The 15,055-nt window shown below is 41.6% G+C and overlaps 1 protein-coding gene across 3 annotated transcripts in view; it reads right to left on the bottom strand.

Moving 5' to 3' along the window:
* Positions 1 to 5,144: 5,144 nt before the first annotated feature.
* Positions 5,145 to 15,055, bottom strand: part of CDKL1 (cyclin dependent kinase like 1) — a 42,776-nt gene continuing 32,865 nt past the window's right edge. For all 3 annotated transcript variants that reach the window (XM_056546658.1, XM_056546659.1, XM_056546660.1), the window contains exons 5-10: positions 12,230 to 12,320; positions 11,917 to 12,117; positions 11,740 to 11,822; positions 9,935 to 9,991; positions 8,487 to 8,642; positions 5,145 to 6,363 (exon numbers count right to left, since the gene is read on the bottom strand). In XM_056546658.1, the coding sequence (XP_056402633.1) occupies positions 6,259 to 6,363; positions 8,487 to 8,642; positions 9,935 to 9,991; positions 11,740 to 11,822; positions 11,917 to 12,117; positions 12,230 to 12,320 (693 nt within the window). In that variant the 3' untranslated portion in view covers positions 5,145 to 6,258. The remainder of the gene's footprint in view (positions 6,364 to 8,486; positions 8,643 to 9,934; positions 9,992 to 11,739; positions 11,823 to 11,916; positions 12,118 to 12,229; positions 12,321 to 15,055) is intronic.

Raw genomic sequence — 15,055 nt, 5'->3', positions numbered from 1 at the left:
TGACACAGGGTGCCAGACCTCACCTACCAAACCCCAACGATCATTTCGCTTAAAGGGGTACTCCGGTAGAAAACACTTTTTTTTTTTATCAACTGGTGCCAGAAAGTTAAACAGATTTGTAAATTACTTCTATTAAAAAATCTTAATCCTTCCAGTACTTATCAGCTGCTGAATACTACAGAGGAAATTGTTTTCTTTTTGGAACACAGAGCTCTCTGCTGACATCATGAGCACAGTGCTCTCTTCTGACAACTCTGTCCATTTTAAGAACTGTCCAGAGAAGGAGAAAATCCCCATAGAAAACATATGCTGCTATGGACAGTTCCTAAAATGGACAGAGATGTCAGCAGAGAGCACTGTGGTCGTGGTGTCAGCAGAGAGCTCTGTGTTCCAAAAAGAAAAGAATTTCCTCTGTAGTATTCAGCAGCTAATAAGTACTGGAAGGATTAAGATTTTTTTTAATAGAAGTAATTTAAAAATCTGTTTAACTTTCTGGCACCTGTTGATTTACAAAAAAAGTTATCCACCGGAGTACCCCTTTAAGACAATGCTTCCTCAGGGGGCGCCCCCTGAAGAAGCATTATCATAAGTGAAACAATCGTTGGGGACCGGAATTCCTATCAGCAAGCTTTGCTTAACGGAATTTGTGCAGAATTGCGGAGGTTCCGCCATCTAAACATCGCTTTAGAAAGATCTCCCGATAATAGGATGATCAGGGCTGTCCTGCTACTGAAACCCAGAAATCAGCTACTATGATCTACTATGGAGCTAAGCAGCAAGTGTGTAGATCAGTGTTTCCCAACCAGGGTGCCTCCAGGTGTTGCAAAACTACAACTCCCAGAATGCCTGGACAGCCAAAGGCTGTCCAGGCATTCTGGGGGTTGTAGTTTTGCAACATCTGGAGGCACCCTGGTTGGGAAACACTGGTGTAGATTCTCCTGTATCTCGTTGCTTTCACTAAACACATTTTTATCCAACAAAATGTTACATAAGAGTCTGTTTGGATTAAATACAGTTTATTAACACAACTGTCCATAGTTCAAAAGTATTGAGTAAAAAATATATTTGGTTTATGTATACAGCTTATTACATTTACATATATATGTATGTCTCTGGTCCTTAATGGGTGGACCTGCGTCATTGTGGAATTTTTACTCAAAATATTTTCGTTTTACACTTCTGTAACATGGTCCAATGTGAGTGATCCCAACAGCGGTTTAATGAATAATCCGAATCACCTCTGGATAACTTAATGCCCAACACGGGGCGGTCAGCGCGGGGGCAGATTAAACCAGTTTCTCCAGCCCGAGGTTCATTAAGTTTTACCTGCACAGTAATCTCACCATATAAACCTATGTATTTACCATTCCTTTAGAGCAGTGTAAGTGAAACTTCTCCTCCAGCTGTTGCAAAACTACAACAACATGATGGGAGTTGTAGTTTTTCTACAGCTGGAGAGACACAAGTTGAGGAACACAGATATATTACAAATGTTACAGCAGTGTTCCTTAACCTACAGGCAATCAGAGCATGATGGGAGTTGTAGTTCTGTGACAGCCAGAAGTTGGGCAACACTGATATATTGCAACCAATATCAATGTTCACTAACCACACTCAACTGTTGTCAGGCATGATGGGCATTGTAGTTTTTGAATAGCTAAAAGAGCCATGGGTTAAAGGGGTACTCCGGTGGAAAATTTTAGTATTTTTTTTTTTTTTTTTTTAAACAGATTTGTAAATGACTTCTATAAAAAAAAAAAAAAAAATCTTTATCCTTCCAGTACTTTTTAGCAGCTGTATGCTACAGAGGAAATTATTTTCTTTTTTAATTTCTTTTGTCTTGTCCACAGTGCTCTCTGCTGACACCTGATGCCCGTATCATGAAGTGTCCAGAGCAGGAGAAAATCCCCATTGCAAACCTATGCTGCTCTGGACAGTTCCTGACACGGACAGAGGTGTCAGCAGAGAGCACTGTGGACGAGACCAAAAAGAAATTCAAAAAGAAAAGAATTTCCTCTGTAGCATACAGCTGCTAAGAAGTACTGCAAGGGTAAAGATTTTTTAATAGAAGTCATTTACAAATCTGTTTAACTTTCTGGCACCAGTTCATTAAAAAAAATTTCCACTGGAGTACCCCTTTAAGGAACGCTGCTTTCGAGGAAAGAGGGATGGGCAGAGGCACTGCTTATCTGAAGTGCTATAGTAATAGCGAATTGTTCCAAAAAATAAAAAAATAAAAATAAAAAAAAACACAATCCTTTACTGGATAACCTTGAAATTTACTAAGCGGCATAAAAATATTAATTACTAAAACTAGACATTTATGTTCCCACATAGAAACGATATGATATGCATACTAGGCTAAATATAACAATGGATTTTGCTCATCAGAGAGAGGTTTTTAGCTCCGGTATTTGAGCCAGTACCTGAGATATCCTCATTAGAGATGAGCGAACTTACAGTAAATTCGATTCGTCACGAACTTCTCGGCTCGGAAGTTGATTACTTATCCTGCATAAATTAGTTCAGCTTTCCGGTGCTCCCGTGGGATGGAATAGATGGATACATTCCTAGGAAAAAGTCTCCTAGGAATGTATCCACCTTTTCCAGACCACCGCAGCACCTGAAAGCTGAACTAATTTATGCAGGATAAGTCATCAACTGCCGAGCCGAGAAGTTCGTGACGAATCGAATTTACTGTAAGTTTGCTCATCTCTAATCCTCATTCTTCATTAGCATGGAACCTGCTACATGGTCATCCTCCCACCTGAACGGGCATCATGTACTAGTACAGCGTCTCTGCAGCAGACCAAACAAAATGAATCAGGGGATCCCAGACTCACTGCAATCTGCTGATCCCTGGGAGGATTTTGCACATCAAATCATTTATGCAAAATATGAGTTGTGGCCAAAGTTATTGTGTAGCCCTAATCTTACAAAAATGGTTATAGAAACGATTCCAACCTGCGCCTCTCCAGCTGTTGCAAAATTACAACTTCCAGCATACAACAAACAATAGGGCAGTGGTCTCCAACCTGCGGACCTCCAGATGTTGCAAAACTACAATTCCCAGCATGCCCGGACAGCCGAGTTGTAGTTTTGCAACATCTGGAGGTCCGCAGGTTGGAGACCACTGCAATAGAGCATTATATGGCTGGGGTGGGATGCACAATAGGTCACAGTATTAACAGGATATTTGTAATAATCCCTTTACTACAATGGCACAATGCGTTAGCTGCAGTTAATACTGCATTGCCTAGAATGCTCATAAAATCATATGTATGAAAGTGCCCTAAAATCTATAGGAGATTATCATGACTTGATGGCCTATCATTAAGATATATCTAGAGATGAGCGAACTTACAGTAAATTCGATTCGTCACGGACTTCTCGGCTCGGCAGTTGATGACTTTTCCTGCATAAATTAGTTCAGCTTTCCGGTGCTCCCGTGGGCTGGAAAAGGTGGATACAGTCCTAGGAGACTCTTTCCTAGGAATGTATCCACCTTTTCCAGCCCACCGGAGCACCGGAAAGCTGAACTAATTTATGCAGGAAAAGTCAGCAACCGCCGAGCTGAGAAGTTCGTGACGAATCGAATTTACTGTAATTGCGCTCATCTCAAGATATATCGTCCCTTTACAATCAGTGGGGGCACCAATGTTTTCAAATCAACTGGTGGCAGAACGTTATACAGATTTGTAATGTTCTTCTTTATTAAAAATCTTAATCCTTTTCCAGTACTTATCAGCTGCTGTATGCTCCAGAGGAAGTTGTGTAGTTCTGATCACAGTGCTCTCTGCTGCCACCTCTGTCCATGTCACGAACTGTCCAGAACAGGAGTAAATCCCCATAGCAAGCCTCTCCTGCTCTGGACAGTTCCTGACACGGACAGAGGTGGCAGCAGAGAGCACTGTGATCAGAACTACACAACTTCCTCTGGAGCATACAGCAGCTGATAAGTACTGGAAGGATTATCAATCTGCATAACTTTTTGGCAAATTATTTGAAAACATTTCATTTCCTCCAGAGAATTCCGTTATAACTTGTTCACACGAACTAATTTCTTTTGGAAGTTGCAGCGGATCTCCCGCTGAGAGTTAAAAAGGTGCAGGGTCTCTGCACGCTACCCGCAGCAGATTTTCACCAGTGGAATCTCCATTGTTGAAAATCCGCTGCAGACCCTATTGACTTCAATGGGGTCTACAGCAGATCTTCAACAGTGGAGATTCCACTGGTGAAAATCTGCAGCGGGTAGCGCACATAGACCCCGCACCTTTTCAAACTCGCAGCGGGAAATCCGCTGCAAGTTTGAAAATAAATCTGCTTGTGTGAACGAGCCCTTAAGGTGCTGCAGTTCTGTTGTGGAACGATGTCTCTTTATTTTCTTCTTGCACTGTGACTCTTGGCCAGCTGTGCAGAGAAATTCTTTTCACTTGGTGACGTACTGCAGTTCCCTACACAGTAGTTAGGTGGCGTGCCACTGTGTATGGAAAAAGTAAAGGAGGTGCGGCACTAAACCAACAGCAGTGCAGCCTCTTTATTCTCAGGATCAGTGAGGGTCCCCACCAATCATGAAGCAATGTCATATCTTAGCAATACGTCAATACTTTACAACATGGATATGCTCTTTAAAATATTTGCTTAATAAAGCTTAAAGGGGTACTCCGGTGAAAACCTTTTTTCTTTTAAATCAACTGGTGGCAGAAAGTTTAACATATTTGTAAATTACTTCTATTAAAAAATCTTAATCCTTCCTGTACTTATTAGCTGCTGAATACTACAGAGGAAATTATTTTCTTTTTGGAATGCTCTCTGATGACATCATGACCACAGTTCTCTCTGCTGACATTATTATAATAATGCTTTATTTATTGTTGTCCTTAGTGGGATTTGAACCCAATTCCCCAGCACTGCAAGGCAGCAGTGCTAACCACTGAGCCACCATGCTGCCCTTAGCATACATCTGCTATGCATGGTTGCTAAAATGGACAGAGATGTCAGCAGAGAGCACTGTGCTCCTGATGTCATCAGTGTTCCAAAAAGAAAGGAATTTCCTCTGTAGTATTCAGCCGCTAATAAGTACTGGAAGGATTAAGATTTTTTAATAGAAGTAATTTACAAATATGTTTAATTTTCTGCAACCAGTTGATTTAAAAGAAAAAAGGTTTTCACCGGAGTACCCCTTTAATGGTTGTAATTAAATAAAACTACTAATGCATTGATCCCTTCTGGGGTGGGCACAGATGAGTGTGCATAGGTCTGGATCTAGATGAGAAAGTGGGGCTGGTTATAGGTATTGTAATTGTGCATTCACATCACGATTTTACCATCCTACTTCTCACGTTTTTTTTAACTTTGAAATTGTACAAATCTGCGCGCCAAGTCATATCCATTGACTTCCATTCATTAACGATAGACAACAAATGCATCAGATTTGATCCGCATCCGATTCGGAGGTAAAATTGTGGTTGACCAAAATTTTTCCTCCAGATTCAAAATTGGATCGATATAGTGTTCGATTTTTATTTATTTATTATTGATGTCTATGTAAATCGCAAGGAATCGTGTGATTCTATCAGATTAATCGCACACAATTATTTTGTACGCATGCGCAGTAGATTTCAAAACACATACACTTCAAATATATAAAACTTTATTGCCATTGGCATACATATTATTTTTAAGAACAGGATCCGATTTTTATTGAAAATCGGATGGAATTTTCATCTGTATGATTTTTGGATACTATTTTAAAATCGGATAGCAAAGGCATTTTTACATACGATTGTATATGATTTTTTGCAATCCGATTTTACAGTCCAATAATCAGATGGTTAAATAGTGATGTGAACCTAGCCTAACTGGACCAACATAGGCCTCTAGTTGGGCTGCTGCTGGTTGGTAGCTTATGAGCTTTATGTATACTGAGGGGAATAATCAACAAATGCTTGGTTAATATTGGAATATGGTTCTAAGCAGCACATTATAGAAAGGTACCAACTTGTTGTGAATAACAGTAATCTGCAGTATTGTGACATTGTCCAGTAGTGAGATACAATCCGGCCTGCCCCCTGCTTAATCGCATATTCTGCCAACATGAGGTTTATTAGCATATAAACGGCCGGATCCTATAAATAACTGTCAGGAGCCGTGCCCGCTGTTTACTGGCATACGTGCCACATCTTATTTTTCCCCTCGAATTCCTGATGTTTTGTTCCAGGAGCAATAAATATTTAACTAGTCTCTTTCTTCTCCTGGTTATATGTTGGGGAAGCGGTAGTTGAATTTCCTGGTGTTGTAATATTTTTTGCTCTCAAGCGCTGGTAAGAGATTACTGTTTGTTAGCTGAGGCAGGTGCTGGAGCTGTGAAGAAAAGAAAAGCGAGATTATATAATGGCAGACACTGCCAAAATGTGAACTCTTAAAATAAAAATATCAGATACGTAATGAAAAAAAACAATACGGTAGATTTACTAATTCTGTCTTAATATTTAGACCACATAAATTCAGACAAGAGAGTAAGAGGATTTATATAATTTAGAGGCGTCACAGCCTGTGCGATAGAGTTGTGGCGTCTTCTAGGAGCTAGAAACTTCTTTCAGATGACCGAGGCTTTTCGCTATGTGCCAGGGCAGGGTAATAGCAGAGAATGGAAAGAGAGAAATCAGTCCAATATGAAGACTCACTTTTGCCCTGTCTCAGTGCAGATAGAGGTGCAGGGGGCATTTAAAAAGAGTGGTGTAAATTCTTAACTGTTTTAGAGCACAAAAGTTGTGGTGATAGTTGTGGACTTGCACCAAATTCATCAAACGGCGCACAGACTTGGATACATTTCGCTGATGCAACATTAGATTTTGGGCGGACGTGCAACTCTTGTGTGAAAAGTCACATATACCCTGACTCAAAAGTCGCACAGAAAATGTAGGGCAGGGCTAAATTGACCTGAGAAACAGTCTATTTCTGGGATTGTGGGAAAATTATGCCACATTCTGCAAAAAGTCGCACTTAGTAAATGAGTGACCACTGCACAAAATGCTCTAAATGGGTAAAAATTTTGACGTTTCTAAAGCAATTGTCACACAAACCCATTGTGCGACAAACGGAGAAAAAAGCCATTTAAAAAGCTTTCTAAATGTCTTGGTAGATTCCCCTCCCCACTGGGTGTGAATATAAAAGGGGTTTCCCAGTCCTCTTTTTACATATTTGCTCAGGGGCAGGCAACAGTAGCACAATAAAAAAACTAAAACAAACCATTTACCCCTCTGATTGTTCTCAGTACAGTTGTCAGTCCAATCTGCCCCGTGGAAATGCCCTGATCATGACCCAGTGTGCTCAGCAAAGGATGCTGCAGTCCGAAGTGGTGCTGTTTGTGCCATCATTGTCTGCCCTTGGGGAATTTTGTCCAAGGTTTCAGTAGCTTCTTAAATGAGCAGAAGGCTGTGGGTGAAGAGAGTAATGTATGCCGGGGCAGTTTGGATACTAATTATGGACTTTATTTCAGTTCTTTCCTTTGAGGGTCTGGAGGACTTGTAGGGCTAAATAAAGCTTGTTCAGAGGATGCAGCACCCTACATTAGGTAAGAGTGGTGTGACATAAATCAAAGAGGGCACAAGGCACAGCAAAGAACCTGACCTGGCCGTGCCAACTAGACACTATTTTTCCCTCTTGAATGTCTAAAGTTAGACCATTATTTTGCACATTTTACAGATCTACTTAGCTACATAGACACTTTTCAAGAATGTCTAAAGAGCTAAGATGTATCAAAAGCCGTACAGAGGAAATGTGGACTGAATCAGATTGCTTATTAATTAAATAGACAATCTGACTGGTTGCTATAAGAGACCAGTCAACTTTTCCTCTGTAAAGGTTTTGGTAAATCTTCCCATATGTGTTAGAATACATAATAAATTTGGTGCACGGCCTGTACACCTGTTTTAGGAGCAAAGTAAGCCAGAATTCTGGCCTATTTTGCTTAGTAAATTTCCATAATTGTGTCCTCTCCTGTCCACGTAGAAACAGGTTTTCAACATAATAATGTGGAACCTGTCCAGGACTGTGCGGAAGAACCCACATCCATAGCTGTGCTGGGATTTCTTCTGGTTGTTATTTGACAGGTTGTCATCAGGTAGGTTATCTGGATGTCTCCAATGCAATGTTCTTTGCTGCATTGCATTAAGGGTAATATTGTAGAATGTCTTGCATAAAGACTGTTTTTCAGAATGCAAACTATCAAGACAAACTTTACAGACACTGAACCAGCAAGGTATGTTGGGACATTTGAGTTCAGAATGTAGCTGTAGGGTCACTATATAATATATTTACTGATAAGTAAAGCAAAGTATTTATACAGTTATACGCTACTTTTTATGTAGATTATATCTGAATGTAAGTGTTTATTTATAAGAAATATCTACATAAGAGGTAAAGCCAAGTCACAAGAGGTTACAATTCAGAGAGGTATCATTGGGCTCACTATAAATACATACCCCAGGGAAGTACTTTCTGTGAAGTCTGGTCTGTTTTCTGCTGACTCTCTCTGGGTCTTTCCCGGCCTCGGACTCCTCTCGAATGCTGTCAAAGTAGGGATGTTCTAGAAGCTGCTGACACGTCAGCCTCTCGGAGGGGTCCATGTGCAGGCAGCCCTGCGTGTACAAATAGTGGTGAGGAGCCTACATCTTAATAGATCACATTATCCAAGAAAATCACGGACATGATCATTAGAGATGAGCGAACTTACAGTAAATTCGATTTCTCACAAACTTCTCGGCTCGGCAGTTGATGACTTATCCTGCATAAATTAGTTCAGCTTTCAGGTGCTCCGGTGGGCTGGAAAAGGTGGATACAGTCCTAGGAGACTCTTTCCTAGGACTGTATCCACCTTTTCCAGCCCACCGGAGCACCTGAAGGCTGAACTAATTTACGCAGGAAAAGTCATCAACTGCCAAGCCGAGAAGTTCGTGACAGATCGAATTTACTGTAAGTTCGCTCATCTCTTATGATCATCATCATCCATACTTTGGGCTCAAAGGAATGATTAATACATGTATGGTAGCTGCGATTCTCTCATTGCAGAACTTCCGCATGCGGAATTCCGCATCAAAATAAAGCCCAATAGACTTCAATGGGATTCCGCACTCCCATTCCCATTTCAGAATTTCTGCATGCGGATTCCACACAAGCCAGATACCACCCAAATTAATGCGGATGTGGAATTGGTGCAGATGAGCGGAAATTCTGCCATGTGAATATAGTCTTAGGGCAATATGTTTTAATAGGTTTAAATAGAATAGATTCCTATTTGATAAAATGAGTAGTGTTTTTCCTAAATTACATCCATTTTAAATTTAACACTTAAATGCCTGAACAGGCGCGCTGTTCTCCCCATCATATATAACTAAGCAATAGGAGACAAAGCATCCTGGTCTATGTCCACAGCACACGGCTCCAGCTCAAGACCCAGTGTAATGTGATTCTATGGCACTGGATCTCCTGCTGGAGATGGAGTGAAAAGCTTAGTCTCCTATTGCATAGTAGTACGCGGCAGGAAGAACTGCACCCTGTTTAGGCATTTAAATGCCAATTTTAAAATTAATGTAATTTAGGAAAATGACTATTGTGCACAATCCATTCGATCTGTCTGTAGCAATATGTCTTCATATATACATGTCAGAAGCTTATCAGTCTGACCATGACTATACATAGTAAGTACAGGACAAGCTATAAACCCTTCTTACATGTCACACAGCTGACATATCTGAAGAAAAAGGGAGGGTAATTCCATTTTTTGGAGAATGGATAGGACCAGGCCATGATTTAGGTTTACCCTCATTGCCTACTATTTATCCAGAATTGTGTGTTTACTGCATGCATAAATACTTTATTTTAACACTGTAAATCACAAAATTTACATTAATAAAATATTTCTCGTTTTTACCTTCATTAATCCTAAAGCATTAGATGAGATATTTGGAAATCTCTGTTCCAGGGGCTCCTGTAAATAAAAATGAGACAATCATAAGTTGGATCTCCTATGAAGGAAGATGAAGCATTAAATTGTACATTTTCAGTAGGGCCTGATATTGAAGGTTTATGTCACAACCTGAAGACCCACTGAAGGGTGGGGATATTATGAGAAGTTACCCCCTGCTCCCATGTAGACTCCTTGAGCTCCCCCTTTGTGCTCCTGATGAATCGCAGAAAGAACCATATAGCCGCAGCTACCCAATCCTCTCTACACTCCTCTCTGGTCAGTGCAGGGAGGGAACAGGAAGCTGAAATAGCAGTGTTCAGCCGCCCTCCAGCCAAAGCCAAGACAATGCTGGAGAGGTGTATAACAGCAGGTATGCAACATTAAACCTTCCACCGGAGATCTTGGAATTTACTATGGGGAGATTTATGAAAACCAGTGTAGAGAAAGAGCAGTGCAGTTGCCCATAGCAACCAGATTGCTTCTATTTCTATAAAGGCCTCTGAAAAATGATCAGATTGGTTGCTATGGGCAACTGCACCACTCACTCTATACACAGGTTTTGATAAATCTCCCCGTATGTTCCTGCCCTACACTAGCCGGAATCTTTATATTGACCCCTTCATTCTCCAAGACCACCAGGTATATTGACATTAAGGCTGGGTTCACACATAGTATTTTGGTCAGTATGTTTTAGACAAAACCAGCGGTGGGTACAAAACAAATAAAAAGCTGCAATTGTTTTCATTATAGTTTTTCTTTCAGTTGCTTCCACTCCTAATTTTGGTGTAAAAATACTGATTAAACTCCTAGTGTGTACCCAGTCTAACACCTTCACCAACCATACACCGGCTGTGATACTTTAATTAACCCCCTCACTGTCCTTGGCCGCCAGATATGTTGACATTAAAGGGGTACTCCGCCCCTAAACATCTTATCCCCTATCCAAAGGATAGGGGATAAGATGTCAGATCGTGGATCGCTGGGGACCCCCGGGATTTTGGCTGCAGCACTCACCTGTTGCGGCTTCCGGAAACGCTGGAGGCTTCGGCTTCCGACCACGGTGACGTGAGATCGTGACGTCATGACTCCGCCCCCCCCCCCGTGTGAGGTCATGCCCCGCTCCTCAATGCAAGTCTATGGGAGGGGGCGTGACAGCTGTCACGCCCCCTCCCATAGACTTGCATTGAGGGGGCGGGGTGTGACACCACACGGGGGCGGAGTCGTGATGTCACGATCTCCCGGCGGCCATGGTCATGAGGCGTTAGGATGAGAGCCTCCAGCACTGCCGGAAGTTGCAACAGGTGGGTGCTGCAGCCGAGATCCCGGGGGTCCCCAGCGGCAGGACCCCCGCAATCTGACATCTTATCCCCTATCCTTTCGATAGGGGATAAGATGTCTAGGGGCGGAGTAACCCTTTAACCTATGCAGTGCCCAAGACCACCAGTAACACATCTGCTGCCCTAAACCATCAAGGATATTGGAATTAAAGCCCGAGTACAAGATTTTGAGCCCACTCAAATGTTTAGCTCCAGTGTGGGGAGACTCGGGCCCTGCTTGGCGGTAAAGGTGCTGAGCTAAATTGTACCACGTTTAGCGAAGTTCTGTGCACAAGTGCTTTTCTGCATGAAACTTCATTGAGTGTGGTATGGTTGCCTTGACAATAGTATGGCCTGCGTGGCCTGCCTCTCCCCAAGCTGGGACTGCAGGCCTACATGTTTGGACTTTATCTCCTTTACGGTCTTAGACTGGTTTCTAATTGACATTCTTACCATGTTCTCAGGATCCGGTATGCTGACCCCACTGAAGAACTGGTTTGTGCTGAAAACCTGTTGATGCCGAGGGATGAGATCACCTACATGGATAAGAAAGTCAGTGATATGTGTTACCACAACATAAAAAGTGTACATGCTCAGGGGTTATTCCTTGAAATAACTTACATCACTTACCTAAACATTTCCTAATCAGGTATAGCTGATCCACGTCAGACTTGCCAGGCCAGAGTGGAATCCCTGATAACAGCTCTGCAAAGACACAGCCAATGGCCCAGACATCGACAGGGGGTCCATACTGTGTGTCTCCTACCAGCAGTTCAGGGGCACGATACCACCTTGTGGCCACGTAGTCTGTGTAGTAGTCACAAGGCCCAGCTGTGCATGCAAAGAAAAGCTTAAATAGATTACATAGAATAGGTGCATATATTCATACATGTTTGAGAAACTCGCAGAATATCTTAGGAGGTAATAAAACACGTGCACTCACTTAATATTCTTGCAAATCCAAAGTCACAGAGCTTGATGACGGAGTGCTTTGTGAGAAGGATATTCTCCGGCTTCACATCACGGTGAATACACTAGCGACATACAAATTTAATCAGTTTGATGCAGGTCTCATAACATTCCTTTAAGGGGGAATGGGGGAATGGGAGGGGAGTGGTGAAGCTTTTAACACTATGGTTCTACTGATCATTGTAGGTCTCAGCACTAAGAATCCTAAAGATCAATGAAATGAAATGACAGGGACACTTTACAGCAGTGGTCTCCAACCTGCGGACCTCCAGATGTTGCAAAACTACAACTCCCAGCATGCCCGGACAGCCAACGGCTGTCCGGGCATGCTGGGACTTGTAGTTTTGCAACATCTGGAGGTCCGCAGGTTGGAGACCACTGCTTTACAGGATCTGCTGCTGAGGTCTTGGTGCAGAAACCTTGGGCAGAGTTGGGCCTAGACAGGTCAGAGGACAAGAGGCTCCTACACAAGATTAGACAGGTTTAGAGGGATGGAACAGCACTGTCCATACTTTTATATGGGTGCACCAGCTTCAGGTGGCTGAACCAAAATCTCCATATTAGGATTTTAATATTAGGTGTCTTTAAAGGGGTACTCCGGTGAAAACCTTTTTTCTTTTAAATCAACTGGCTCCGGAAAGTTAAACAGATTTTTACATTACTTCTATTAAAAAAAATCTTAATCCTTCCTGTACTTATTAGCTGCTGAATACTACAGAGGAAATTCTTTTCTTTTTGGAATGCTCTCTGATGACATCACGAGCACAGTGCTCTCTGCTGACGTTATAATAAAAATGTCTTTATTTATTTATTGTTGTCCTTAGTAGGATTTGAACCCAAGGGCCCAGCACTGCAAGGCAGCAGTGCTAACCACTGAGCCGCCATGCTGCCCTTAGCATACATCTGCTATGCACGGTTGCTAAAATGGACAGAGATGTCAGCAGAGAGCACTGTGCTCGTGATGTCATCAGTGTTCCAAAAAGAAAGGAATTTCCTCTGTAGCATTCAGCAGCTAATAAGTAATGGAAGGATTAAGATTTTTTAATAGAAGTAATTTACAAATATGTTTAACTTTCTGGTACCAGTTGATTTAAAAGAAAAAAAGGTTTTCACCGGAGTACCCCTTTAATGTCATGGCTGTGTATCCCTTGACAATGTCATGAGATGTACTATCAGATAGAAAATGTACATGATTTAATGCACCCCCAGCAACTGCGGTTTAGAAGGGTACCTCTAAGGCTTTTTAGAAAAATTACTATAATAGGGTGTACACAGACATCTTAAAACATAGCTTTTATTATTCTTACAATAAAATGAACATGTGCAAAAATTATATAAATATAGTGATAAAGATAATGCAATCAGTTACAGCTGGCCATATATGTTTAGGCCCATACAGTTTGCAAAGGAAGAGTGGTCCAACATTCCGGCTGAGAGGTGTAAGAAGCTTATTGATGGTTATAGAAAGTGACTGATTTCAGTTATTTATTCCAAAGGGTGTGCAACCAAATATTAAGTTAAGGGTGCCAATAATTTTGTCCAGACCATTTTTGGAGTTTGGTGACATTATGTCCAATTTGCTTTTTTTTTCCTCCCTTTTTTGGTTTAGTTCCAATACACACAAAGGGAATAAACATGTGTATAGCAAAACATGTGTTCCTGCAATCCTTTTCTGTGAGAAATACTTCATTTTCTTGAAAAATTTCAGGGGTGCCAACATTTACGGCCATGACTGTATATAAACTAAAACAAGACACAGACAGCGCTCTGTAGTGTGATACCGTTTAGGCCACCAGAATAGATAAAATACAAGTGGCCCTTACCACATGGAGTTACACTCAACCAAGTGTACCTATGGGAAAGAGTGATGTTAAGGGTGCCTGCAGCCGCTCCACGTCAACTTCAAATATAAAAGCACAAATTCCTCCACCGTAGCGACGGGATTGAGAGGCGCTGGAGACACAGATTGAAAGGGATCTCAAGTTTAATCACCCATGATGCAACGCGTTTCACGGTAAGACTGCTTCATCAGGCCTCTCCTGCCTGATGAAACAGTTTTACTGTGAAACGTGTTGCATCATGGGTGATTAAACTTGAGATCCATTTCAATCTGTGTGTCCAGCGTCTCTCAATCCCGTCGCTACGGTGGAAGAATTTTCATATAAAACTAGGATGGAGGAGAGGTTGGGTACGGTAAAATACAGATAAAAACTATGGCCTATTAGCTGACTGAAATAAACCTCCAATGTAAGCAGCATGTGAGTCTGGTTCATGTAAAACACGTGTACATATAATACAGTGATCACATGGAACATAGCAGGTAATTTAATTACAAATATCCAACGCGTTTTGTTGTGTCCATTACACAAAGGCACAACTCATCAGGGAGAAGTGCAGAGGGACTAGGGGCATAAAAAAGATAAGCGCCTCTGCCTCTCTTCACACACACACACATACACATATATATATATATATATATATATATATATATATATATATATATATATATATATGTATGTGTGTGTGTATTATATATACATACACACACACACTCTCACCAGACTCACATGATGCTTACATTAAAGGTTTATTTCAGTCAGCTAATAGGCCACTGTTTTTCTCTGTATTTTACAGTACCCAACCTCTCCTCCGTCCTAGTTTATATAGATATAGGTAGGAGTTTCCGGATGCGGGTTGGCTCTCTGTAGGAAGGCCTCCCTGCATTAACAGGTAGGGGGTCTATTGACCATCAGGGTCCGAGTATAGGACAAACAGTGGTGGGCCCTAACATATATGGCCA

The sequence above is a fragment of the Hyla sarda genome, chromosome 11 (genome assembly GCF_029499605.1).
Source record: "Hyla sarda isolate aHylSar1 chromosome 11, aHylSar1.hap1, whole genome shotgun sequence".
Taxonomy (NCBI): Eukaryota; Metazoa; Chordata; class Amphibia; order Anura; family Hylidae; genus Hyla; species Hyla sarda.
The sequence above is the reverse complement of the archived record's forward strand: the minus strand, read 5'-3'. Positions and strand labels throughout refer to the sequence as shown.